At 40.5% G+C, this 25,054-nt stretch overlaps 2 protein-coding genes across 5 annotated transcripts in view; one reads left to right on the top strand and one right to left on the bottom strand.

Annotated features, from left to right (window-relative positions):
- Positions 1 to 1,595: 1,595 nt before the first annotated feature.
- On the top strand, positions 1,596 to 10,369 carry LOC121320605 (renin receptor-like). The gene is made up of 9 exons (XM_041259077.1): positions 1,596 to 1,709; positions 4,447 to 4,577; positions 5,013 to 5,141; positions 5,778 to 5,873; positions 6,402 to 6,539; positions 7,138 to 7,191; positions 7,340 to 7,489; positions 7,780 to 7,899; positions 8,231 to 10,369. Exons 1-9 carry the CDS (start codon positions 1,631 to 1,633, stop codon positions 8,423 to 8,425), a joined length of 1,092 nt encoding a protein of 363 aa, XP_041115011.1. The 5' UTR covers positions 1,596 to 1,630; the 3' UTR covers positions 8,426 to 10,369.
- A 1,080-nt stretch (positions 10,370 to 11,449) lies between these two features.
- LOC121320604 overlaps positions 11,450 to 25,054 on the bottom strand; it is a 16,077-nt gene continuing 2,472 nt past the window's right edge. The window contains exons 4-21 of one of the 4 annotated variants that reach the window (XM_041259073.1): positions 24,634 to 24,795; positions 23,945 to 24,121; positions 23,679 to 23,832; positions 23,080 to 23,187; positions 22,474 to 22,650; positions 22,016 to 22,174; positions 21,542 to 21,679; positions 20,725 to 20,934; positions 19,932 to 20,072; positions 19,267 to 19,410; positions 18,605 to 18,745; positions 18,118 to 18,327; positions 16,900 to 17,067; positions 15,161 to 15,370; positions 14,665 to 14,811; positions 14,026 to 14,340; positions 12,757 to 12,891; positions 11,450 to 12,568 (exon numbers count right to left, since the gene is read on the bottom strand). In XM_041259073.1, the coding sequence (XP_041115007.1) occupies positions 12,477 to 12,568; positions 12,757 to 12,891; positions 14,026 to 14,340; positions 14,665 to 14,811; positions 15,161 to 15,370; positions 16,900 to 17,067; positions 18,118 to 18,327; positions 18,605 to 18,745; positions 19,267 to 19,410; positions 19,932 to 20,072; positions 20,725 to 20,934; positions 21,542 to 21,679; positions 22,016 to 22,174; positions 22,474 to 22,650; positions 23,080 to 23,187; positions 23,679 to 23,832; positions 23,945 to 24,121; positions 24,634 to 24,795 (2,988 nt within the window). In that variant the 3' untranslated portion in view covers positions 11,450 to 12,476. The remainder of the gene's footprint in view (positions 12,569 to 12,756; positions 12,892 to 14,025; positions 14,341 to 14,664; positions 14,812 to 15,160; positions 15,371 to 16,899; positions 17,068 to 18,117; positions 18,328 to 18,604; positions 18,746 to 19,266; positions 19,411 to 19,931; positions 20,073 to 20,724; positions 20,935 to 21,541; positions 21,680 to 22,015; positions 22,175 to 22,473; positions 22,651 to 23,079; positions 23,188 to 23,678; positions 23,833 to 23,944; positions 24,122 to 24,633; positions 24,796 to 25,054) is intronic. The other 3 variants (XM_041259074.1, XM_041259075.1, XM_041259076.1) reach the window with 3 other exon arrangements.

The following is a 25,054-nucleotide window of genomic DNA, read 5'->3' as shown; positions in this document are numbered from 1 at the left end:
TCATAGAAATTTGTTTTCAAGACTTGTAAGTACACCCTGATTTTAGTGAAGATTGGGTACTTGGGTGTTCATCTTAAAAATACATTGAGCACAACTGGCAACGCACGAGAAAAAATGCGGACTGGGAAATGCCAGCAACAATTGCGGCTGTTTAAAGCATGCTTTCAAAAGTTCTTAACACACTGATGCAATTGTAAGTGTCGCAAGTACATCATATTACAATATGTTTGATCCCTCATTTGCACTATCTCCACCCCGCAAGAACGTCCAGAATTACATATTCATTTAAGGCTAAAGCACAAATAAGAACTGCGGCTGCAAAGCATTCCTTAAAATAATGCTACCAGTGTTGTGTTTGTTTAGTACATTTCACGCTACACTTCCGACTGGTTTGCATGTGGTTTGCAACGATTGCGACAGACGCAACACTTTAGTACATCTAGCCCGAATTAGTGTTTTGCCAGAAATTGACGAAAATGTCCTGATGGAAACTCACTGTAGTCGTACACTAGATGGCGCTGGCTCTGATCACACATCTGATCCTGTTTTTTAGTTAATATAGACATAGAAACACATACAATGCAGCTCTTTGATTAGCTCAAATTGGCTAATGATGGTGACATGATGACCACTCCTCTGACAAATACTATTGCAGGTATTGTCCTGGAATCACTGAGGGTCCCTGTGCACTCTGTCCAGCTACTATAGTAATGCCAAGTGACAGGCTGAGTGACAGGCTAAGTGACAAGCTGAAATACATGTAAATGTCAGTCTGCTGAACAGACTATATTTACTCTTAGTTTATGGCGCGCTCAGCTACCTGAACTAAAAGGTCATCATCAAGTTGCATCACAATTTGACAAGATGCAGCATTTTCCTTCAGATAGATGGAAAGCTCTGAAGTGTGAAACACATTCGAATGTATGTACTAGCAAAGAAACAGTACTACCAGCGCGACTGTACATTCAAAATGAGAGGCGCAGGAAAAGGGCATGACCTTGACACCACATGCACACAGCTGCCCTTGTACACCTCAGATTCTGATTATTAGCCTACAGCAGCTTGTGTTAAGTTTCTTCACAACAGTAGTATACGCTTCTCTGGATGTATATGTACAAACTTAAATGTGACATATGGAGACAGACAGGCAAACTGGCTGATATACTGATAAACGCATTACAAAATGACATCCTTCCCCTGCGGGAAAATTGTGGGACAGGTATTGCCCAAGACAGAGCCCCGTACAAGCTAAAATGGGCCTTAGAGCTGTATGTACCTGTTAAATCAAAGCTGTACCTCGGTTAAATGCACAGCACATTCTTACTAGCTGCTTGCTGTCTGATCTCCACACCTCGCAATTTTTCTAGGCAACTAAGGCAGCCAAAACTTAACGCATTCGCCCTGACTGGGAAGGTCAATAGAGAGAACGCAGTCACATGACGGAGGTAGTGAAATAAAACTGGCTAACATCTATGCAAGTAAATCGTAACATTTATGATTGGATCATTTTACTGCGAGTTTTTCTATTCTGCTTACCGATTGGCTAGTCGAATGAGAGAGGCGGCGGGCCGTGCTTCTGGTTTTATACCCACAATCCCTCGCTGTAGTGACTGGAAACGACAAGAGGAAGATGAAGTTCTTCAGAGCAGTAAGGGGGGTTAACAGCTTTCAAATGGCGATGCTAGCCATCTTCGCGGTCCTGACAGCAGGTAGGGATAGCACATTCACACATTCTTTATAGAATGGCGATCGTTTTGTCCAGCCAGCAAAAGGGACCGTGTATCTTTTTACGTTTATCGTTTTGCTGTTGTGTTAGTTGATGTCAGATATTTAATCAGCTGATCGATGACCATCCCTATATATTAGACGTATTTCCTCCTATACATCTATGTTTTATATGTATTTATAGTAAAATATGTTATAGAAGTGGCAAAGTAAAGGCCGATGTGAACGGACATAAACGATAGAATTTAACCGAATAACACATTCCCTTTTTTTCACTATTAATAATTTATTTGTTTGATTATTTATTTTTTAATACATGCTCAATATTGCTCTATCGGTAGCCTTGTATTGATTACATTATAAGGTATAGTCACTCACTATGTTCACTGAGAAATCTAAAGCGTCGTTTTGTAGTTTTTCATCGCATGTTTTTGAATGTTTGACACAAATTGGTCGCTTCATTTACGTTTACCTCCGATGCTTTATGTACAGTAATTCATTGTGCAAAATGCTGGCTCCTCTTCTAATATTACAGACCCTGCCAGTCTGGCTGGGTATTGGAAGTAGAGGTACCTACACCACATCACGTGATGTATGGTTTTCACAAGCTTGTTTCATCACAGATCAAGTCAAATGAATGCTTCTGCTTTTTTGTCTGAAGCAGTTACGGTGATACAGATTTTGAGTAATTAATACCAGACAGATCGAAGCAGTGTTGTTCCATAATTACTATTAGACAATGACTGTGAATCATTTGACCGTATTATTTGTTCAGTAAAGACCCAGTAGGATATACGGAAAACCAGCTGCACCTTCATTTTTGTGCCATTTGTTATTTGTGCAAAATCTGCATTTCTTGTCCTTTACACAAAGTCTCGGAGGAGCCAGAATTTTTAGGTTTAATTCACTTCAATCTCGTTTTGCAAAGTTAATGTTTTGGCCACAGGAAGGCTCTGTGGAGTTGCATACTGTAAACTGTGAACCAGCCTTTCCCAGTTTCACTGTCCCAATCCTGTTTGGGCCTGATTGCTGTTACGTCTGTGTTGACTGGGTGCTATGCATTCTTGCCCGAAAACCAAGTTCTAACTCAGTCTGGATATGTCAGCCTGGACCTTTCTGTTTGCTACAGTAATGGTGAATGTTTTTGAGAAGTAGGGAAGGAGTTGTTGGGATGAGAGGACAGTTTTACACATTGACTGTAGACTGAGGTTTAATTTCCTAATTCTGCTTGTATCAAGCATGACAAGTTAGTGTGGAGACAAACAAGTTGTTATTATAATAATAATAATAGTAATAATATAGCACTTTTCATAGTGGGCCACCATCACAAAGCATTTTACAGAGGTAGGCTGTGAACTGTGCATTATATGTAGAGTCACTTACAATAGGACATTGATTTAACATGGAGCACAAGGAGGTTAAGTGGTTTGTTCAGGGTCACACAGTGACCTTTTGGTTACAAGCCCTGGACTTTAGCCACTGGACCACACTGCCTCCTGTTTTATGTTTGAATACTCTTTCAACAGTTAAATAGCTATTTCAGTATTCTTTCATTTAGAATTTGCTGAAAAACAAAAGGACAATTCATACTATATTATAATAAATTATCTCTTAAAATAAATGCTTTGGCACCCCATCAGATTGCCTGTTGAAGAAAGGAGAGAAACACATTTGTACAGTAGACTGTGTTTATTTTCTTATATTTATTATCTTTGGTTATCTTCATGTATTATTTAATGCAGTCGCCTTTCATATCTCTTTAAATGAACAAAGAGGAAGATGGTCATTTTTTGCCAGGGAATACATTTCAAGCAGGGTGCGTTTGAATATTGTTTAGATTCAGCAGCTGTGAAGCTCAAGGCATTGTTCATCTTCAGGGACCATGGCCTTGCAGTCCAGTGGCTTCTTCATATAGGCAGGCGGGCTTGTCTGTCTGGAGTGACTGGTTCCTCTTCACAGGAAACTATTTTCGAGGGGAGTGTTTCTGTTTCCCAGGTCAGAGTCCATTCTCTCTATTGCTTGAAGTACTTTTTAGCGGGTTAATGCAGTCTTGCCTGCCATGCACTTACATTAGCTACATGGGTGTTTTATTAAAAGAAAACTTTAAAAAAGAGAAAAAAAACATATAGTATAGCAAACGTGGATTTTGATTTTAAAAGGTAATGTCGGGTATTATACACGTGACAAGCTTTGACTTCCAAGGAAACCACTGAAGTGAAATATAACAGATGGAAACTATAAAAGATGGTTAAACTTTGAAAGCTTTCGTTTAACCTACTTGATATGGGGGTGGTGGGGGCTCATTGAACTCCACTGCATTTAAGGTAGGCCTGGTTATTTCAGTGTGACAGCATAGTGCTTCTTTCAACACTAACTTGTTTTGTTAAATATAAAAAGACAAACAATTGATTAATTAAACAATTGATGCAGCCCTGTAAGTCCTATTTGTTGTAGTTTTCTAGGAAGGGGTTTGAGTTTTATACACTGTGCATGAAGCGATATCCAGTATTTACTTGCTGTTACAGTGGTGTTGAATTCAAGTGCTTGCTTGAGGAAGGAGGTTCTTAGTTCAGTGGGTTGAAGGCTGTTGTATGTCACGGCCACCTTCTTATACCAATAAGATATGGCATATACCATGTTACATATAGACAGATTGACTGCACTGTATGTATATTCCAGTGTATAATGGGCAAAACAAGAATAACTGACTATTTGTTCCAGGTGCGTTTGGGGACAGCTTCACCGTGCTGCGAGCACCTCGGTATGTCACCTTCAAGGAAGGACAGTGGCCCATCTCTGGGGAGCGGATCCCTGACCTGGTGGCCCTAACCTTGGGCTTCTCTGTGAAAGAGGTACACATGCATGCTACCTGCATACCAGATTCCTTCACTAAACTTTAACTAAAGCAGTGAAATGTGATTGAAAATGGTTTTCACTGCTCCCCCTTATCTTTGTTTAGTGGAAGGTTTCCTTGTTCAAGGTTTTGTTGCCATTTCACTGCTCCCTTTATCACTGAATGCTACCCTGCCCATCACCTCTCAGTATCTATGTTAAAAGCCTATCCTGGGTACAGCTGAGTTATAATTCTTATGGCATTTCCTGACTTCTTTGGCTTCAAGCTGCACCATTGAAGTTACTTTAATTGTAATTTTTTTGTAAGGAATTTCCTGACATCAGGCTTAAACCAGAACTATTTTCTGAACAGTTTTTTGTAATGAATCTTTGTACTTGATGTAAGAGCTCGAATGTAAATGTGTCTCTAGTTCAATGTATTGTGATTTGTCTAGGACTTGGCCTGGCCTGGCCTGCGGGTTGGAAGTCTGTTTCGTCGCCCTCGTGCGAATGCTCTCCTTGTAGTGAGGGGGGTGGATCAGCTGCCTCTGCCAAAGAGTGGAACTTCATACCCTGTTGAGAATGTGAGTACACAGTACACGTCAGGGCAGCAAAACTCCCACAGCTACTGTATGCAAAGTTTAGGTCCAATGCAAAGTTTGTAGCAAGGTTTTAAAAAATGGTAATTATATGATCTATCATTTTATAGGAAAATCAGTATTGCATCCATAGTTCATGTGTCACAAACAGAAATCCAAAGATCAGTTTCAGACATAGTTACCGCATGTAAATGTTTAATACAGTATGTCACAGTAAAGCATAACATGTTAAGCACTGTTGCAGCTCAGACATAGTAAATTACAGTAAAAATCCTGGGAAATGCAGTGCAAACAAGGGAAAAACAGGATAAGCTGTTCAAACAAGCAGTGGTGTGTAGCAATATGTAATAATCTAGTTCATCTTGTAATTGTCCTGGGGTGCAGAGACCATTTAAAGCACTACCTTAAAACAGGATGGTTGCATTGTGAGAAATTAAGATTCAGCCCTGGCCTATAGAGTTGCATCTAATCCAAGTGGATCTTTTCATACCTTGAAGGAAGACAGCTGTTCTATGACATGTTCATGGTCAGTAGTGATAGCTTTTATCAATGTCTCTTCGCTAAGGGGAAGCTCATTTAATTACAGCAGTTTGTGGGATTGAGTGAATTTCTTGTTTTCAGGCGGTTCCCTTTACTCTGGACAGTGTTGCCAATACTATCCACTCTCTATTCCCGGAAGACTATCCTATCGTTTTGCAGCTGGCTCCAATTGAAGAGGTACAATTTGAAATGTACATTTGTTTTCCAAAACCTTCTATATTAAAAAAAAAAAGAAAAGTCAAATAAGTTGGACCTTTGAACTTCCCAGATTGTATTTTAGATGCCAAGTGCATCAAAAGTCAGTATGAGTAGAACTTCAAACTAAAGCTTAGGACTTGCCAATTTCTAAATCTTTTAAAGGAAGAGCTTTGAACATTTAGGAGAATATGAGGAGGGGATACATATAAATAGAAGAATGTGTTTTAATAAGCTGCAGAACAATATTCGTTTGGATTGAGTTCATGCTTTATCTGTGATGTGTTAATCCATAAAAACAGATATTCCTCCACATTTACTCATTTATTTAAAACAATGTTAGCCAAAATTGGGCCCTTTGTGTTGGTAGTGGGGTGGGGGATAGAAGTGTCAGAAAAGCTACATTCTCAGCAGGTATGAGAAACAAGCTGTGTTTCTAGGTGTTTCTGTATGTCCAGTTTCTCTCTGACCTGGTGACCTTGCTGTTACGCTTTCCCCTCCTTTGTGCAGGGGGTGTACATGGGGGGCAAGGCGAACGCAGTGTTTGAAGAGCTGCCCGTGACGCTGCGTCAGATCCGCAGCAGGCTGTCGCAGAACAACTCTGTCCTTGACGTCCTGCCCCCAAACTCCTTGAACAGAAACAGTGAGGTAAGCAGCCAGGGGAATAGCAGGTTCTTTGGCAGTGTCTCCTGAGGGGCATGGCAGAGACACAGTGCTGGCAAGGCTTCTGGTCACATTTGTATGTTTTCAGTTTCGGGGTCTGTTCTCAAAGCTTTTTAAACCAAAGTGTCCACTGCTTCTTTATTGGAAGGGTAAGAAATGCCCAGTAAAGTTACAAAACTATTAATAAAAATAAAAACAATCAACGGCTGTTAAGTACAGTGTACTAAGTGGTTTCTTATTAATATATTACAATCTGCATGTTTTAGAGTCCCATCAGAAGAACTGGTGTAATGTACTTTGGAGTAAGATATCTAGATATCTCAAACAGTTTCTTTATGGTTGATAACAAATTTAGAGCTGTGGGTGAGTCTTTAATAAAGGTTTTGAACTGAAGACCAAAAATATCCCCTAGGGTGTAGAATTAAAACATGAAAAACTGATTTCTGATCTTTAAGACACATCCAGCGTTAACTATCCCTTATCTGGGCAATATTATAAAAAAAAAAATGTAAATACATAAATCCACTTTATGTAATGTGTTTGACCTGCTTTAAAATATATATTTTTTCTGTTTTTAATTCAGGTGGTCCAGCTGTTCTTCTCTGAGCTGCAAGTCCTACAAGATATTGTTGCTTTGGTAAGATTTGGACTGGTATCACCTTTCATATGATTGTCAAAACATCCTGATCATCAGTTGGCACCTGTATGAGATCTATGAAATGTGCACAGAGCAGCTGAATGTTTAAAGAAGATGTCTCTCTCTGTCTCTGTCTCTGTCTGTGTAGCTGTCCCAACACAAGCACTTGGCAAGTGAGCACTCCCCAGACCTGTACTCCCTGGAGCTGTCCAGCCTGGAGGCGATGGAGAAGAGCTACGGACAGGACTCCCAGCAGTTCAAGGAAGCCTCTCAGATCCTCGCCAGCATGCTGCAGAAGGTAAAGGGAGAGTGGGCTGGCCTGGCTCATACCCTCACTTCTTGTGAGATGACCAGATCTTAAGCATCGGCTATCATCTTTATTATCCCATGAATGGGATAAAAAGAGGTTCCCGTTTGTCTTGCTTGGATCCCCTTGATAAGAACACCCTTGTTTCTTTGTCCTTTGTAATTCATTTTAAGCTCAGACTGTTTAAAACGAGGTTTGCTCGACCGTATGCACGGAGCGTCTCTAGTACGTTGAGGTAGACTGATCTGTTCCTTTTCTGTTCCCTGCTGTCTGTGCTGCAGTTTGCTGATGACGTGTTCAGTATCTACAACAGCAGTGCCGTGGTGGAGCTGGTGACGGTGAAGAAGTTTGATACGCCTCTTGTGAGGAAGACGCGCTCCATCCTCGAGTCCAAGCAGATTGTGAGTTACCTTTCACAGTTTTACCATCAATTTAATAGTCAACAGAGGTGGGTTTAAAATACGGATGGTGCTGTTTTTTTGCAGAAAACCTTGACAGTGAGCGTAACCCTTTTTATATAAAAACAAACACTTGAAGTTCTCTTTTTATTTTTTTGTTTTATGCTTATTTGTCAGCAATTTTTGCATTATAGTGACCACGTTCACGCAAAGAGTTTATCATACAGTATAAGGAGCGTCTAGGATTAAAGGGTTCTGAATCACACCTAGATCTAAATGTGGTCGTCTAGCATCGTCAACCAACAAAAGCAATAACATAGCTTTAACATTTCAGAGTAACCCAGGAAGCCCATACAACCTGGCCTACAAGTACAACTTCAACTACGCTGTGGTCTTCAACATCATTCTGTGGATGATGATCATCCTTGTTCTGGCTGTGATCTTGATCTCCTACAACCTGTGGAACATGGACCCAGGCTATGACAGCATCATCTACAGGATGACCAACCAGAAGATCCGTGTCGATTAGTCAACTCTCCTACATTCCCATTCAAACATGCACGCAGTCTCAGTTTTAGGGAGTGGCCTTTTGTTTCCAATATAGGTGTTTTGTAATGGTATTATGTATTCCTCCAAAAAATAATTTGTTTCCATTGAAGTGAATATATTGCCCCCTTCTACAAAGACAGATTTTCTCTGCACACATAGCGAGATACATTTAATCAGATGTAGCAGTCTGGCCCTGGTGGGGCGGGGGGTGGTGGGGTGAGCTGTTGTACAGTACTGCAGTTTTGTTGTCCGGTCTTTGTGTAGACATCCTATATTAACGTTTCTCCAAGTTGGAGATGAGAAGCATGTGTATTTTGTTGAGCTTTATTTTTGCCTGTAACTTCTTGCACTGCTGATCTTTTTATAGTGTCATGTGCGATTTTCCTAAAGCATACAGTATATGAAATGAAAGCTACAGTAAAAACTTTCATGTCACATTTAATTGGTTCTAGGGATTCATCAGATATGTAGAAATACGGTATCTCAAAGGGAGCTGTTTTATAATAGTTGCTTTATTAACCTCGGGGCATTATAAATGAATTATGTCAGATACATCAGTGTGTCTAAAAAGCGCCAAAGTATGGTATTGCACTTATACTATGAAGAAAATCTGTGAATTATTGCAGAACAAAGCACTGTAATTCATTTTATAAAACAGAATTCCAAAAACAGTTCTTACTGTGCTTTCTTTGTCTAAAAGTAGCCTGGCTTTGTGTATTTTTGCACTGCATGTGTTAACTCAAGACAAACAAGAGAAAGGAAAGAGCACACACAAACGCTAACTAGCTTTGAACGTCGAGGAAAAATCTTTTTTCAGCTTTAACGGTACAATGATTACTCCCTTGTTTTATTTCTCATGGTTAAACATGAAGTGACAGCATTGAAAAAGTGAAACTGATTTTCCAAGCAGACTTTGCAACTGTATCCACTCTGTCCTGCTAAGAGCTGGCTTTACTGTTTTATACCCGTAGTAAAATTTGCATTGATCAGTTTCCATCTGTACCGTTGAGTTGATGAATAGAGGATATTGTATCTTCCAGGATGGGATATGAGAGGTTCTACTGTATTCTGTATGCAGGTCACAATTTTTTGTTTCCCTCAGTTCCATATTGCATTACGTACACTTATACATTACAACTATATAGTGAGTCTAATTTAAAATGATTACTCATTTGTTTAAACTCTGTTTAAATGAAAAGATTAATATAAGAGTGCTTGTCAATTTGTTATAAATTATTAACAAAAAAGTAATCCTTTTAGGTTAGGCCTTTATTAGTAAATAAAAGGTCCCATCTAAACTTCTGGTTAGGTGTCATTCCTCCTGGAGCTTCTCCTGAAACCTCTTTTGTGAATAATGGCTTTTGTTTTATTTGGTTTTCCTGAGGATTTGGTGTTTTATTTTTTTTGTCTTGACACTGAACTACTGTTGATGTAGTATGACCATTACTTTGTAAGGTGTGTTGTGTTTTTTTTTTTTTTTTTTCAAACTAGTGAAAATCGTTTCTCTCCAATGTTGTAAATGTTTGTGTAGGAACAATGTGATCTATACAATGTAATTTAATATATTGAACAGAATATAGAATAGTCAAAAGGCTGGTCTGGTCTTAATGTTGTCTTCTATTAATGCTCTGTTTTGGTAACCCATTCCGACACTATGGCAGTGTGTTTTGTCAAATTGAATTCTGTTTCGCCAGTCAAAGTTTTTGAAATTGGGTATTATAATGTGGGATGATTTAAACTATGCAGTCAAAGCTCAAATCTTGTTCCTGAAAATTGGACTGTGTCAATTGCATTGCTGCAGACGTATTGGATTTCCTTTTACAAACCGGAACAATTGCAAGATCAGCTATAAGTAAAACATTACATGTACACTGCTGCCACTAGGATATGTGTGAAAACATTCAATAAATAACTGTCCAGTAAAGTTTTTGAATTTGTGTATGTCCTTTTATATTGTCTTTCCTTGCTTGTTATTAAGGATATAGTGGAGGTCTATTTGTATACTTGAAATATGTTACACTAGGTTACTCCACATACTGTAGACCCCTCTCATGGTGACCAAGTTTTCATGACATTGGCTCATGTATTGAATTTCATCCAAAATATGAACTGCTGGATCAGTTCAGAAGTACAATGAGTTTAATATTGTTCTGGCAGGAAAAACACTAGCTGTATTTGAGAAAAGAAAATCAAATACAACTTTTAATGTTCCTTAGATCGCCAATTACTTTATTAACATGTAAGATATTTTACACACACAGAGAGAGCTGTGCAAAAGTCTTAGATATGTTGCATTTTTCTACTCTGGAGCATTAACAATTTACCCAAAGCCTCTAGTGGTGCATTCTACTATTACAACAACTTTGACTTACATAAAGAAGGAAAAACATTGAGTGAAATAGCCTGCATCACTCTATTTTCAAAATGTGGTATCCAAAGCATAATCAACAAGAAAGGAGAAACATCATCTGTAATTGACAAACCCAGGACTAGAAGACCCAAAAAGCAATAACAAGGATTTGCAATACTTGAAGATAATATCCTTAAGGAATAGAAAGGGAAGACAAGTGTTGAATTGACAACAGAACTGGCAGAAGGCACAGGTGTCGTCGTCCATCCATCAACAGTCCAAAGCACCTTTGACCGTTGTTCCTTTGTCCAATTTCTGTGTTCTTGTGCATATTTTAGCCTTTTAGTCTTGTTCCCCTTTCTTAATAGAGGTATTCTTACTGCAACACATCCTTTAAGTCCTGATTTCAAGAGTGACATTCGTACTGTTGATTTGAAGGACGACTACAGAAACATACTATATAACGTTTTCTCAAACAAATGTGTTCACTAGAAGTGGTTGAAAATACAAGACGAATGCTCAGTGTTAAACACAACAGCTTGGAACGGTGTGTAATTGATCAATTATATGGTAATTACAATTACAGGTGTGCCAAGATTCAATTCACTACAAATTAGACAAGTTGGAATTTTAAAAATAAGTCACTTACATAGGTATGCAGAGAGTAGTTTATTTATGAACTTTTCAGTGTTGTTTTCATGGTTTCACACCTCAAATGAAACTCACCTCAAGGAACCTGCAACAACATTCTTTACGCCATTTCAAATACATTTTCAGGGTGCTAACCCAATTTGACCGATTCAGGTATCATCATGATGCTGTTAACCGTCTCTGTTCGCGTCAACATTTAAAATATAAGACTCCAATAATTCCAGGCCCCTTCTTGCTCAGTAAAAGCATAAACAGATTTCTTTATTTTCATTATATGTTTTGGGTTTTTTTTATCACCAGAAGCATTCAGAATTTCATATTCATTGCTTGTCAAGAACTTTGTTTTAAATTACATTTAAAAGCTTTAACTACAGGAAGATCAGGATGGATTGCCCATTGATTTTCTATGAAGTTAACAGTTCTGGGTGAGGCTGATAGAACCTAGGTAATCCCACAAAGCAAGTCTTTAAATATTAAAACCATAGTCAATAATCACACATTTACTAACAAAGTGGTGGGTTGCATTGCACATAGACCCTGGCAAAATAAATTAATCAATTAATGAGCTCCCACATAAAATGACTTTAAAATACAATTTAATGATTATTACTCTTCTGTTATTTCAGTATTATGAATACAGTTGGCTTTTGGATCTAAAACAGTGTACTGCATTAAAGCTTCAGAGCAAAACTTACTATCCATCACAACTGTTTTTCAGATAACATATTTAAACAATTCTGCAGGAAACTATCTATGTCTATGTACTTGTATTTAACAATAAGTCATTTATAAGGGAGGTCATCTAGAAGTGCTTAGTGTTTGATTTGAACCTCGTAATAAACGAGCATGCAGTGTCTGTACATGGCCTCTTCAGCATAAAACATGCAGGCCAGATAGGAATGGAAACAAAAGCATAGTGGAGGGATGGGAAAACAGGCGTTCACTTCCAGAACAGCATCAGAAAAATTTTCATTTTTATTCTGTCTCGTCAGCATCTAGGAAAGCTCTGCCTCATTCATCTGGGAAGCCCCTACTCAATATCATCCTCCACAATGTACCGGATACGACCAAGGAGCTCGTCCATGAGTTTATCTTCAGCAAGCTCCAAACTTGGCTGGGAATCTGTTAATCAAATGAACAACCATATAGCTTGACACAGTTCTGTGTATTTCTTGGATTAATGGATTTTCAGTTTAGCTGTAACTAAATGGTGTGTTTAGTGGTTTAATCCTCTCCTTTGTCTATAGATGTTAAACAAAATGAAATTATCTTGCAGAATTTGTAGAAGTGAATTTGGAGAAGTGAATTACCTGTATGGCTGCAGTCAATATTTGCAGAGAACGTCACTTTTGCTCCACTTTCTTCAGTATCCTCATAATCGGGAATCGGAAAACCCTTTTTTGCGAACCATTCCTGAACTCGGTTCCTTACTGGGATGCTGCAATCTGAATAAGCAAAATAAAAAATAGATACATAAATGAAGTCGATACGAAACAGTCTTTCATAAATTCTGAGCTAAACATATAAGCAAGAACAATACAATTTATGATGCTTGCAGTGCTTATTAAAAATTTTGAATGCCCAATTAATTTAACCCGGATTTTCTCCCTAATTTAGGGTCTGCTGTAGCACAATGAGGAGAAAGTCCCTGCTGATTTAGCCTCCCTCACCCATGAGAGCACCAGAGCCAATGCGATGCTCCCTCTGGAATCCCTTGTGAAGACCAGGGACTTCGCACAGCCAGGACACGAACAGCGTTTGCATCATTCAGAGTAGTTCTTACTGCAGTTACTCACATTGTATGTCAAGGTGCTTCTCTTTAGTTCTATTTGCTTGCTATAGGCATATAGTTTGTAGCACAGGCTATATCAGTCAAACGGTCATTTTATTAGGATGCGGCAGCGTCTAGGGCACAGCTCTGCATTGCCAGCAAAACAGAAGGAAATTGATCCAAAGTAGCTGATCATCAGATGGCGCTGGCTCTTACTTCTATAAAGACACTTTGGCCAATCTAGCCTGCAATATATATGTCTATGGCAGAAAGTTCCTAAAGTGAGATGACTGTGCCTTAATACCAAAAACTAGTGTTTGAGTAAATATGTAATGTGGCAGGTTTGATGCCCTACTGCTGTAAATAGTGTGTGTGTGTGTGAATGTAAGGTTGGCAGGGATGGGGTTAAATCTGTCCCTGCCAGTAATCACAGGTATGGCAATTCTCCAGTTAGGTAATTGATGCTAAATGGGGAGTGGCCACATGCATAAAATGAAGGAGAAATCCTTTATCGTGCGTGCGTGCGTGATCGTTAAAGGCCAATGCAAATGCACACTCTGACAGACGTTTTTGTTTAAGCCTTTGGTTTTGACCCTTGTGCCTTTTTCTTTGGTTTTTGTTAATAAATGTCCGCAACAGCACATGTATTTTTGAAGATATTTCACGTTTCTGTTTAAGTCAGATAGGGAAAAGACAAGGTTGCCCTGAACAAACATGCATTTTATCACATACAGCATGGCACACGTATTGTTTTTCTACCGGCACTGTCCAGACAGTGAGAAGAGAAGTTTAAAAATGAGAAACCCACTTATCTCCTTCTCCCCCAGCAGCCCCAGCAGGCGCATACTGACTTCGCTCTGGGCAGACTTCTTAGTGGTGTGCTGTTTTCCCCTACTCCAGACGGAGTATGTGTTGAACTGCAGTTGCAGCGTGGCTGTGTGCAGGGTCTCGACGCACTCAAAGGAGGGTGGCTCCTGATGACACTCCTGCAGCAGCTGGGTGAGCCTGCCCTCTGCGTCCCCATTGCTCACCACCTTGGCAGCTAATCCCCAGTCGAACAGTTGGGCCAGCTGGAACAGCGCAGCCTTGCAGGCCTCTCGTTTAGCTGCGTGTTCATCAGAACCTGGATGGATGAAAGCAAGGCCCCGTTATTCTGGAACCAGCGCTCCGGACAAGCTGCGGACTGGGTGTTTTACGAATTGAAAAAACATATGATATTCAAATTTAATGCGTAAAAAAATATGCATAGAAATGCTGTTACACTTCTTGAGCTCGCATGGTATCTAGCTAGTACTTTGTTGGTTCCCGGCATCTCTAAGGTAAAATTGTGAATACAGTACACTGCATGCGGTAGCTAGAGAATGCCGCATTTGAAATCCTTTTGAATGTGTCACTACAACAAATGAGAATCCTAAAAAAGAAAGTGTCTAGTGAACCAGTATCGTACCTTCTCCTGTGAATGGGAACCTGTAGGACTTCACTGCTAGCAGACATATAAACCTGTCTTGTAATTTATTGAAGTCCTCTGAGAGTAAATCAAGAGAGTTACTCTTCGTCAAGTGCCCTTTCACTACAGCAGTGGCATTGGTCACATCTGTAAAAATAAATAAATAAATAAATAAATATAACATATCTACAATTATAAAAATATCTACATCTATTAATATTAGGGTGATGGGAGTGTGATTACTGTAGTTTTATGGTGAACTGTATTAGTACATTAATACCTATTTGCGTAGATCATAGTGGAACATTGCACAGAAACCAGCCTTCCCATGTTAACCACAATGAGCAATTCAGACCTCTTCAAGCAGACTATCTTTGGCAGTGATGATGATCTTTGCAGACAGACTCTTAACAAAGTTACATCCGCAGCCTTCCAACACTGCAGTATTAAATCTCACGAGGATAACATTAGCAGTAGCTTTTTGATAAATACATACCAACATTTGATCCACAGATGCCCATGGCGGTTCCTAGTTTTAAGTATGACATCTGCCTGGCATCCTTCTTCGACTTGTAGCTCTCCTGAGTTTTAATGGTGAAGTTGCTCACATCAACTAACACTCTCCAGACGCACACCTTCTCCACACTCAGCTGGTTCATCACTTGGGGTGGAACAAGCTGAAACTTCTCCAGGAAGCTCTGCAGCTCTGTCACAACAAAAGGGAAAAAACAGTTAGGGGTAGATGGGCCAGTCACAGCGCAAATATACCGCAATTTGCATTTTCATTACGACAATTCGCAAAGTGCACATTTTGTCGTATGTACTATTATTTGCGTCTCCTTAGCGAGAACTCTAGCTAGTTGAGTTGTGGTTTGCTGCAGCAGAGGGTGTCTTAAGGATAACGTCTATACATGCAAGGGTGCAAGAATGAAAACAACTTTGTTTTTGTTAAATGTAAATGTCATCTGTACAATGCATTCTGTTCCGTCTTCATCTTACCTATTTTAATATTGTTATATATATAAAACATGAAAGGCAGTTTAATCCCATCAGATTCTATAGTGGGGCCCCCACTTTCAGCCCCAAAAAGCTTTTCATAATCATGCAGTAGCCCCTCGCTACACCGGACATGTTTGTCCAACATAAGGAGGTGACAGGTTTAAAAACAATACAATAACATCGCACACACATACATTTACAGTTCTCAATGTATTTTAAATATAAATCATTGTTCTGAAATAACGCTAATGTGTTTTGGGTAGGCTACACATTACATCATGTAAAAATATTGATCTGTTCAGTAGGCATATACAGTACACAGTACAGTAGTAAAATCAAATGAATGCCCAGCGCACATTTTTCGTTCTTTAGCCTGCTGGTAACACCAAATAAATCATGCTGCTGCTTCACTGCACACATTGGTGCACAATGCGAATATTTTAAATTGAAATTAAACGATGTAATGTTTTTTTTTTAATTTTACTTTAATTATTATTATTTTTAACTTGGTCAGTAGCCTAGACAATTAATACACAATAGATCACGGTCCTGTACAGATGCTCAGAATGAGCTGGAGGGGTTAGTGGCACATGTGTGCAGTCTATTGGGTTTCTTGGGGAAACCAGAAATGCCATAGAAATTTGATTTCAATGCTTGTAAGTACACCCAAAAGTACACTTTTGGTACTTGGGTGTTCGTCTCAAAAATGCATTGAGCACAACTGGCAACACACTAGAAAAAGTTGCCTGGGAAACGCCAGCAACAATTGCGTTTAAAACGTGCTTTCAAAAGATCTTAACAAACTGATTGTAAGTGTTGCAATTGCCCGCAGCTTTAGTACACCTCATTACAATATTTTTGATCCCTCATTTGCGCTGTCTCTACCCTGGGTTTTGTGAATTTCTGCAGGAATGCATAGAATTACATATTCATTTAAGGCTAAAGCACAATTAAGAACTGCGGATGCAAAGCATTCGTTAAAATGATGCCAACAGCGTTGCATTTGTTTAGTACATTTCACGCTACACTTCTGACTGGTTTGCAATAATTGCGACAGATGCAACACTTTAGTGCATCTACCCTTTAATGTCCTCTGAACTAGCTGTCATAACTGCTGTTATCTTTGACCACAGCCTAGAGTAGTTTTACAAATGTCAAACTTCACAAAAACAAGCTATTTAAGTAACTCTTGAGTTAAAGCTGAGCAGGAGAGTTACATGCTATTGTCTGCATTACTTGGTGATTCAATCTTTGGCTTCTTGTCCTGAGGAGCCAGGCAGTAGTCTGCACGCCTTGTTGCCGAGGTTACAGAGCTAGTTGTTTCTGAGGCCCCTGTTGTTTCTGAGGCCCCTGTTGTTGCTGATGTTTCCAGCTTGGCAGAGTCAACACAGGTACTCAAGGAAGCTGTGAAAACAAACCACAAAAACTTGGCAAGACTGTATTACAAATTAAGTCACTTTCCTGCGCATCACTTATATCCACTTACTATTTAACAGTCACTGTCAAAATGGAGCTTCCCCTTTTAGTTCTCACCTCACACACCCAGTTCCAGGCAAGGGCAAATCATTAGAGAAGTGAGGCATTGAGGCATTAAGTTTGCTGTTTGTTCATGTAGCTTCTACAGTGAAGACGAATGGCGACAGTACAGTACAGGGTCGGCCCATAGCAACTCTGGGTGAACTGCTGCAGGGCTACATGATTCTGTGAGAGTGCGACACAGACACCGCTGCAGGGCTACATGATTCTGTGAGAGTGGGACACAGACACTGCTGCAGGGCTACATGACTCTGTCAGAGTGGGACACACAGACATTGCTGCAGGGCTACATGATTCTGTGAGGGTGGGACACACATACACTGCTGTGGGGCTAAACGATGCTGTGAGAGTGGGACACACAGACACTGCTGCAGGGCTACATGATTCTGTGAGAGTGGGACACACAGACACTGCTGCAGGGCTACATGATTCTGTGAGAGTGGGACACAGACACTGCTGCAGGGCTACATGATTCTGTGAGAGTGGGACACACAGACACTGCTGCAGGGCTACATGACTCTGTCAGAGTGGGACACACAGACATTGCTGCAGGGCTACATGATTCTGTGAGGGTGGGACACACAGACACTGCTGCAGGGCTACATGATGCTGTGAGAGTGGGACACACAGACACTGCTGCAGGGCTACATGATTCTGTGAGAGTGCGACACAGACACCGCTGCAGGGCTACATGATTCTGTGAGAGTGGGACACAGACACTGCTGCAGGGCTACATGACTCTGTCAGAGTGGGACACACAGACATTGCTGCAGGGCTACATGATTCTGTGAGGGTGGGACACACATACACTGCTGTGGGGCTAAACGATGCTGTGAGAGTGGGACACACAGACACTGCTGCAGGGCTACATGATTCTGTGAGAGTGGGACACGAGATACTGGGAATACACTCACACACCTGGACGAGTTTTGTCTCCAGGATTCCCACTGCCCCCTGTGAAGGGTTCGTATGTGGGCTTCTCCTGACCCTGCTTTACCAGCAGCTCCTGGAGCCTCCCCTTGTAGTTTCCATTTTCACAGACACCGTCCCAGCCTAGGACCCCTGCCAGTCGGATGAGCGCTTCTTTAGCTGCCTCATGTTGTGCCTGCTGCTTTTTGGTAACACCATCTAAAAAAAAGTATTGTGCATATTATTTATGCTTCCTGAGGGTAATTGTGAGACGAATTAGCATAGGCTGTATCATTATTGTATATTCACAAGGCTTACATGAGTATGGTGGGATGTTTGTGATAATGCAACTTTTAGGCAATTAAATTCCATGTTCATCATATCGCACTAAAGGCCCTGGGATTGTCTGACGTCACCTATTATTGCAAGTATATAAAAAGAAAGTAAACTGCATGCAGCGCTCCTCTCAGTGACGGAACATGTTTAAACTCCTCACCTTGACTGTGAAATCGAAAATCGCCAGAGAGATCCAGCTTGCACTTGAACTTATTGTCTCCAGCTGGCTCACAGAACTCATCAGGTTCCTTAAAACCACATTTAGTGAAGTAATCCACGACCATCTTCTTCACAGGAACACCTAAAAAAACCACACACAATATATAACTAAACAACTTAACACAAGATAAGAATGAATGACTCTGTACACCAAATTTCATCACAATCCACTGAGCAGTTCTATATAGGTACATTTTTGTCAAATTCATCACAATTCATCACAACAGTCCACAAAGTATTGGCTTTCATACAGCGAATAAAGTTTGGTACCCACAAGCTGTTTTAGATCATTCTTAAAGAAGCCAACAAGAGTAAAAACAGTTTCAAGACTACCAAATGCTTTTTGTTAATCAACAACATATATTTTGTTCTTCCTTTGGTAGCCAGATTATCTATACATAATTATAATTTGTTTTCCAGTTTTGTATCTCATTATATTTGTGTGTGTGGGGGGGGGGGGATTTCAAATATTCCATGAGTTCATCTGTGTTTATCATATCTTATTTGTTAGGCAAGAATGTGTTGCTTGTGAAACTAGTTGACAATGCACTACTCAGCCTTTCTAAAATGAGTCTCGTGAAAAATGTGCATGGCAACGGTTACCGGGGACTGATTCTGTCAGGCCGAACTCTAACGCCAGGTTCCTATAGGCCGCCTGGATGGCTTCCTCCTTCTCGCTGTGCACTTCTGGTGGGTCGATTACTTTCTTCAACGTGACAATCACACTCGCAAAGAATAACTGAGTTGCTGTTTAAAGAAGATTTTTTTTGACAGACTTGTTACACAAAACAAGAAACATGTCACTAAAACAATGAAAGAGTTCATTATAGTAATAAAAAATTGAAGACCAGTGCACAGCTAGTTACGCACAAAACCTCATGGTGGCTTTGGATTTATTTTTCTTGGCTTGCGCGTGAAAACAACAGGCTTAACGTAGACATGAACACTGTCTTTCAGGAATCAGCTATTTGTAGTACCTCATATCCTTCTCTATCTGATTGTCCATAAAATTCCACACATTTACTCGCTCCATAATTCTGATAGGAAAAGGCTTAAACCAGGTCACTTATTTGCCAAGATGGATCAATACAAGATAAACTTTATATCTAAACAGAACAGCGAAAAAGAAGCAGTAACAGTATATACTTTATTGTGCTTCAAAGGACAGACATTTACCAATTGGATGCAGTTTTCCCTTTGTGAAAACATGTAACTAAACACCATACAGACTTGAAGACAGCTCTGGAGCAGTAAATGGAATGCATTACCAGCTGGTTCAGGTTTAGCCACTGCCACTCTGGTTGGCTGTAGCGTGCTTCTTTGAGGGGGTGCTGCTGTTGGCCTTTCAGAGGGACTGGCTATAGATACTTCTTTATCCTTGCAGGACTCAACAATCGAGACTGAGGGAGCTGCTCAGAAAGATAGAAAAACAGGGTAAACCATTACAGAAATGAGACATTGAGGCATTAAGTTAGCTGTTTGTTCATGTTGCTCCTACATTGAAGATGAATGGCGACAGTACTGTACAGGATCAGCCCATAGCAACTCTGGGTGAACTGCTACAGGGCTACATGATTCTGTGAGAGTGGGACACAGACTCTTCTGCAGGGCTACATGATTCTGTGAGAGTGGGACACACAGACACTGCTGCAGGGCTACATGATTCTGTGAGAGTGGGACACACGGACACTGCTGCAGGGCTACATGATTCTGTGAGGGTGGGACACACAGACACTGCTGCAGGGCTACATGATTCTGTGAGAGTGGGACACAGACTCTTCTGCAGGGCTACATGATTCTGTGAGAGTGGGACACACAGACACTGCTGCAGGGCTACATGATTCTGTGAGAGTGGGACACACAGACACTGCTGCAGGGCTACATGATTCTGTGAGGGTGGGACACACAGACACTGCTGCAGGGCTACATGATTCTGTGAGAGTGGGGCACGCAGACACTGCTGCAGGGCTACATGATTCTGTGAGAGTGGGTCACACAGACACTGCTGCAGGGCTACATGATTCTGTGAGGGTGGGACACAGAGGGAATACAATCACACACCTGGACGAGTTTTGTCTCCAGGACTCCCACTGCCCCCTGTGAAGGGTTCGTATGTGGGCTTCTCCTGACCCTGTTTCACCAGCAGCTCCTGGAGCCTCCCCTTGTAGTTTCCATTTTCACAGACACCGTCCCAGCCTAGGACCCCTGTCAGTTGGGTGAGCGCTTCCTTAGCTGCCTCATGTTGTGCCTGCTGCTTTTTGGAAGCACCAGCTGTTAAAAAAAAAAAGCAAAAACAGAACAGTAACAAAAATAGCTGCAGCATAGCTGGCTCAGCTATAATCAAATAAGAGATTTTAAAAAAGAAAAAACACTCCTTACACATTACAGAGTTTTGTCTACTAGTGTAACTTAACCTATTCACAAAAATGTTATGAAAATTTGATTTAAGTATATTTCTTATTGTAAATCCTCCCATTCTCATAAATATGTTTTGCTCTTTTTGCTCTTAACTCACAATCAGTTTGGATGTTGGTTGTTCACATACATTTTCTGAAAGCAACTTCCTCCAACAAAAGTCACTTTAATTTATGTACCAGCCTTGTGCTAAGCCTTTACCATGCTTTACAATTACTTGTACCACGCTTTAGCATAGGGGTGTTAATAAGAGCTTGCACATTTAAATGTAAACGTGAAACATGTAGAATTTAATAATTTGTGTTCATACAGTGGTAACTACACTAGTATAAGGTCATCTATTTCATATTCAATCTGTATACATGTAAGGGTCTAGGTATCACTACTAGCTGTCTGAATCATTTTGATAATACTGTGTATATTTCCCATTGACAAACCTCCGGGTTTGTGCCTCACCGCTCACCTTGACTTTGAAATCTGAATGGCCCTGACATTCTGAGCTTGCACTTGAACTTGCTGTCATCGGTTGTCTCCCAGATCTCTTCAGGTTCGATGAAACCAGATGTAGAAAAAAAATCCAGGACCATCTGTTTGGACGCCCCTGAAAAAGTTGTTTTATTTAGTTGGTATTTCTATTGTAACAAGACTGTTTAATCAGGTTGTTTTCACTGAGCAGTATCTGAAAGATATTTGATTCCATCCTGGGAAAACTATTTACCGCTCAGCTATGAGTCTCAATAGGCAGGAAGACCTCTGCTAGTTTCCAGTAGGGATCGTTCTGTATGTAAGCAGCAGTGCAGTCTGTCTAGTCACAGAGTCCTCGTCCACTGGTCATAAAGTGACATGGCTAAGATAAAATCCTTATAGGACAACACTTCCCATTAGCTGCTTATAAAAAGATAGTTTCACCACAGTGCATGACTTATTACATAATTACCTGACGCCGAGGCTTGCAGGCCAAACATGGATGCTAATCTTGCATAGGCTACTTCAACAGCTTCCTCTCTTTCACTGCATCCCTCTGGGAGTGAAACTTCAGTGTTCAATTTAACAGTCACGCAGGAGAAAAACAACGGGGCTGCTGGGAACAACATATCTAACAATCATTACATTCGTCATGTTACATTCACAGTTTCAACATGGCCCACCTGTATACATATTCTGTGTTTTCAGTGTTTGGGAACAAAAACAAAGCATTCCCTAGGGCATAAAGTAAGGGGAATGGCATATCAGATCAAATGGTTTGACATCATGAAGGAAAAAGACTAAAAGGGGATGTTAAACAGGCCAGTATAATAAAAGCACACCTTTAAAAATGACCCCTCGACATCCAGGTAGTGTATGTTTAATGTACATCCTTTAGCTAGAAAGTCATTAAGGCGTTTTGCAGGGTACCTGCACTGGTTGAGCTGGTCTCTGATTGGCTAGTGTCCGGGTCCGGGAGCAGACACCCCTCTGCCGTTAGCTGCTCAATGGCAATCATCGCCACTTCCTGGTGCGCTGCCACCACTTTAGGGAACACCTTCAATCCTGTGTACTTCACTCCGTTCACCAGGACCACGCCTCTGTAGCCTGACAAGAACAGCATACAGCACGTTTGTGCCGATTCCGTAAAAAGAGCGACGTGCAAGCTACAGAAAATGAAATGAATGTCAACCAAGCTTTCCTATTGTTAAATTTGGATTCCAGTATCTCCACCCCCTCAATCACAGATGAGTTTTCAGCTCAGCTGGTCATAAACAGCGAAAACGGCATTATAGCCTGTATACAAAAGGACTCCCGGTGTTCAAAATAAAGAATCCCAGTCAATTACGTTCTCTAACAGATGAGTGGTTTATTACAGTATCCTGTTAGCCCCTGAAAAAAAAAGGTAGAAAGGAGCAAGCCTAATGATACTTATAGCATTATTGCTCTAAAGCAAGGAAACAATAATGGTAAATAAAATACAGCCCTAATTTTAATCCAGTAGATGTAGTTGGAATTCACTTTGTTAGAAAGTACCTAGTGGGTGGCGTTCCTCTGAAAATTCTGGTAGAGGCCATTTATTTTTCTGTGCAAGTTCATGCAGGTGGTTTTTAAAACGGACTGGTTGAACGCTGAAAACTGGTTCTGGAAGACAAAACAGGGTATGTCAGTAGTCAAAACAAACTCCCATGCAAAGTTTCTTCAAAGGCTGTTCCCAAGATATACCCTATTAGTCATTTTGTGTCATACACATGTATGGCAGACAGATACCTTCTTTATAACGGGCTAGACTCCAATAGTGCAGCTAAGTCATTTTTTACAAACATTTAGTCATTTAACAGTAATAAAAATGGCTTTCTGGTAATTCCAAAAATCTTATAAAATGTGAGTGATATTAACAGGCCAGCAGGTTAAAAAAAAAAAAACTTTAATAGCGTTCATACAGTTTTTTTTTACTATAAGCCTCAAACACTGTTTTCTGGCTCCACTACGCTACACCTTACTTGTCAATTACTAAGGAAAAAATAAAACCAAATAAACAACAAAACACAATGTTGCCTGCAAGCAACATTTGGCAGTCTAGGGTTAAAACTGCATAGAAAGTTCTAGTCCTGCTGTGCACCCTGGGAGCTCACCCTCAGTCTTCTTCTCCAGTTCACTCAGCCTCTCGTCGTGCTGGTTGACCTTCTGCACTAGGAAGTCCAGCTTGGCTAACCGTGGGTGCAGCTGCTCCAGGAGGTCCTTGTTGTTGTCAAGGAATTCCTTCAGCTTACGGTGCTCCTCCTGGTTCTGGGCACAAAAACAAGGCCGTGTAATCATATCTCATGTTTCCATAGCCAGGCTTACCACTGTTGTTGGTCTCATACAACACATCTAGACAGAAAGGCCTTTGGATACTTACAACAAGCAAGTCTTTATTCTCCTCCAGACGAAAGGCCAGGGCGTCAATCTTCTCCTTCAGAACTTGCTGCTCCAAATCGTGGAGCTTCTGCTTGTCCATTATGCGGCTAATTGGGTTCTCGCCAGCGGACTCTAGCTGCGCTCCCTCCAGCACCATGTTCAGTTCAGTCTTCAGCAGCTAGATGGACAGAGGAAGAGGGGTACCAGAGGTATAGCGGGGCATCTTACAGAAATTCACATGGTTCAAAGTACTTAGTGTTAGAAAATGCTGTTTTTTGTGGGATACGACTTCATAATTATGACACGTTCAGACAACGCTCAAACCTCCACCTACAATCTGTGTAAAAGTAGGGAACAGCAACAGATTAGCATTTATTAAAGAGGTCCAATTCTGATTGCGCGCTTTGTGTGTCGGGTGCATCTTATGACAGATTTTGCAGTTTGATCAGCCAGAACGGTACAAGATAGCATGCATACAACACATTAACAGATAAGAACACAACATGTTGTTCTAGCTCTTCTGTGTTGCCACAGCCGCTGCGTGATCAATAAACACTGATGAAAATAAACTAGCTTTCCCACACCCTTATTAAACCTGGAAACACATTTATGACAAGTGAACATGTGCGTGTGTATTGCTTTTACAGCGCTCTATTATGGTTGTGTCCAGCAGTTCCCTTAGCAGTTTACCTCAATGATTTCTTTCTCCAGCTGTTCCAGGTCAGGGATCAGGGGTACACGGTTTTTCAGGTGCCGGACCAGGTCAAGGATTTTGTCAATGTGCGTTTCCATGTCCTGAGTGGTTACCTTCATCTCAGCTGAATGCATCATCTGGTTTCTCACATTGGTCACCTGAAAACGTTAAAGGGATGTATTATATTATCTTCTTGGTTAACATCCGTTTGTGTGTGTGTGTATTCTTTATAATTCACTACTGTTGTTAATGCTCATTAACTATTCCATTAAAAGTGTCCCTTTTCCACCACTATCATACTTCAATTTCTAGAAGTGGACTTGCTAGAATAGTTAGTAAGGTACTTAAATAATAATTGACGCAGAACCGGGTATAGAGAATAATAGAGAGCCCATATTATTGCATATTTAACAGGTA

The sequence above is a fragment of the Polyodon spathula genome, chromosome 9 (genome assembly GCF_017654505.1).
Source record: "Polyodon spathula isolate WHYD16114869_AA chromosome 9, ASM1765450v1, whole genome shotgun sequence".
In the NCBI taxonomy this organism is placed as follows: Eukaryota; Metazoa; Chordata; class Actinopteri; order Acipenseriformes; family Polyodontidae; genus Polyodon; species Polyodon spathula.
The sequence above is the reverse complement of the archived record's forward strand: the minus strand, read 5'-3'. Positions and strand labels throughout refer to the sequence as shown.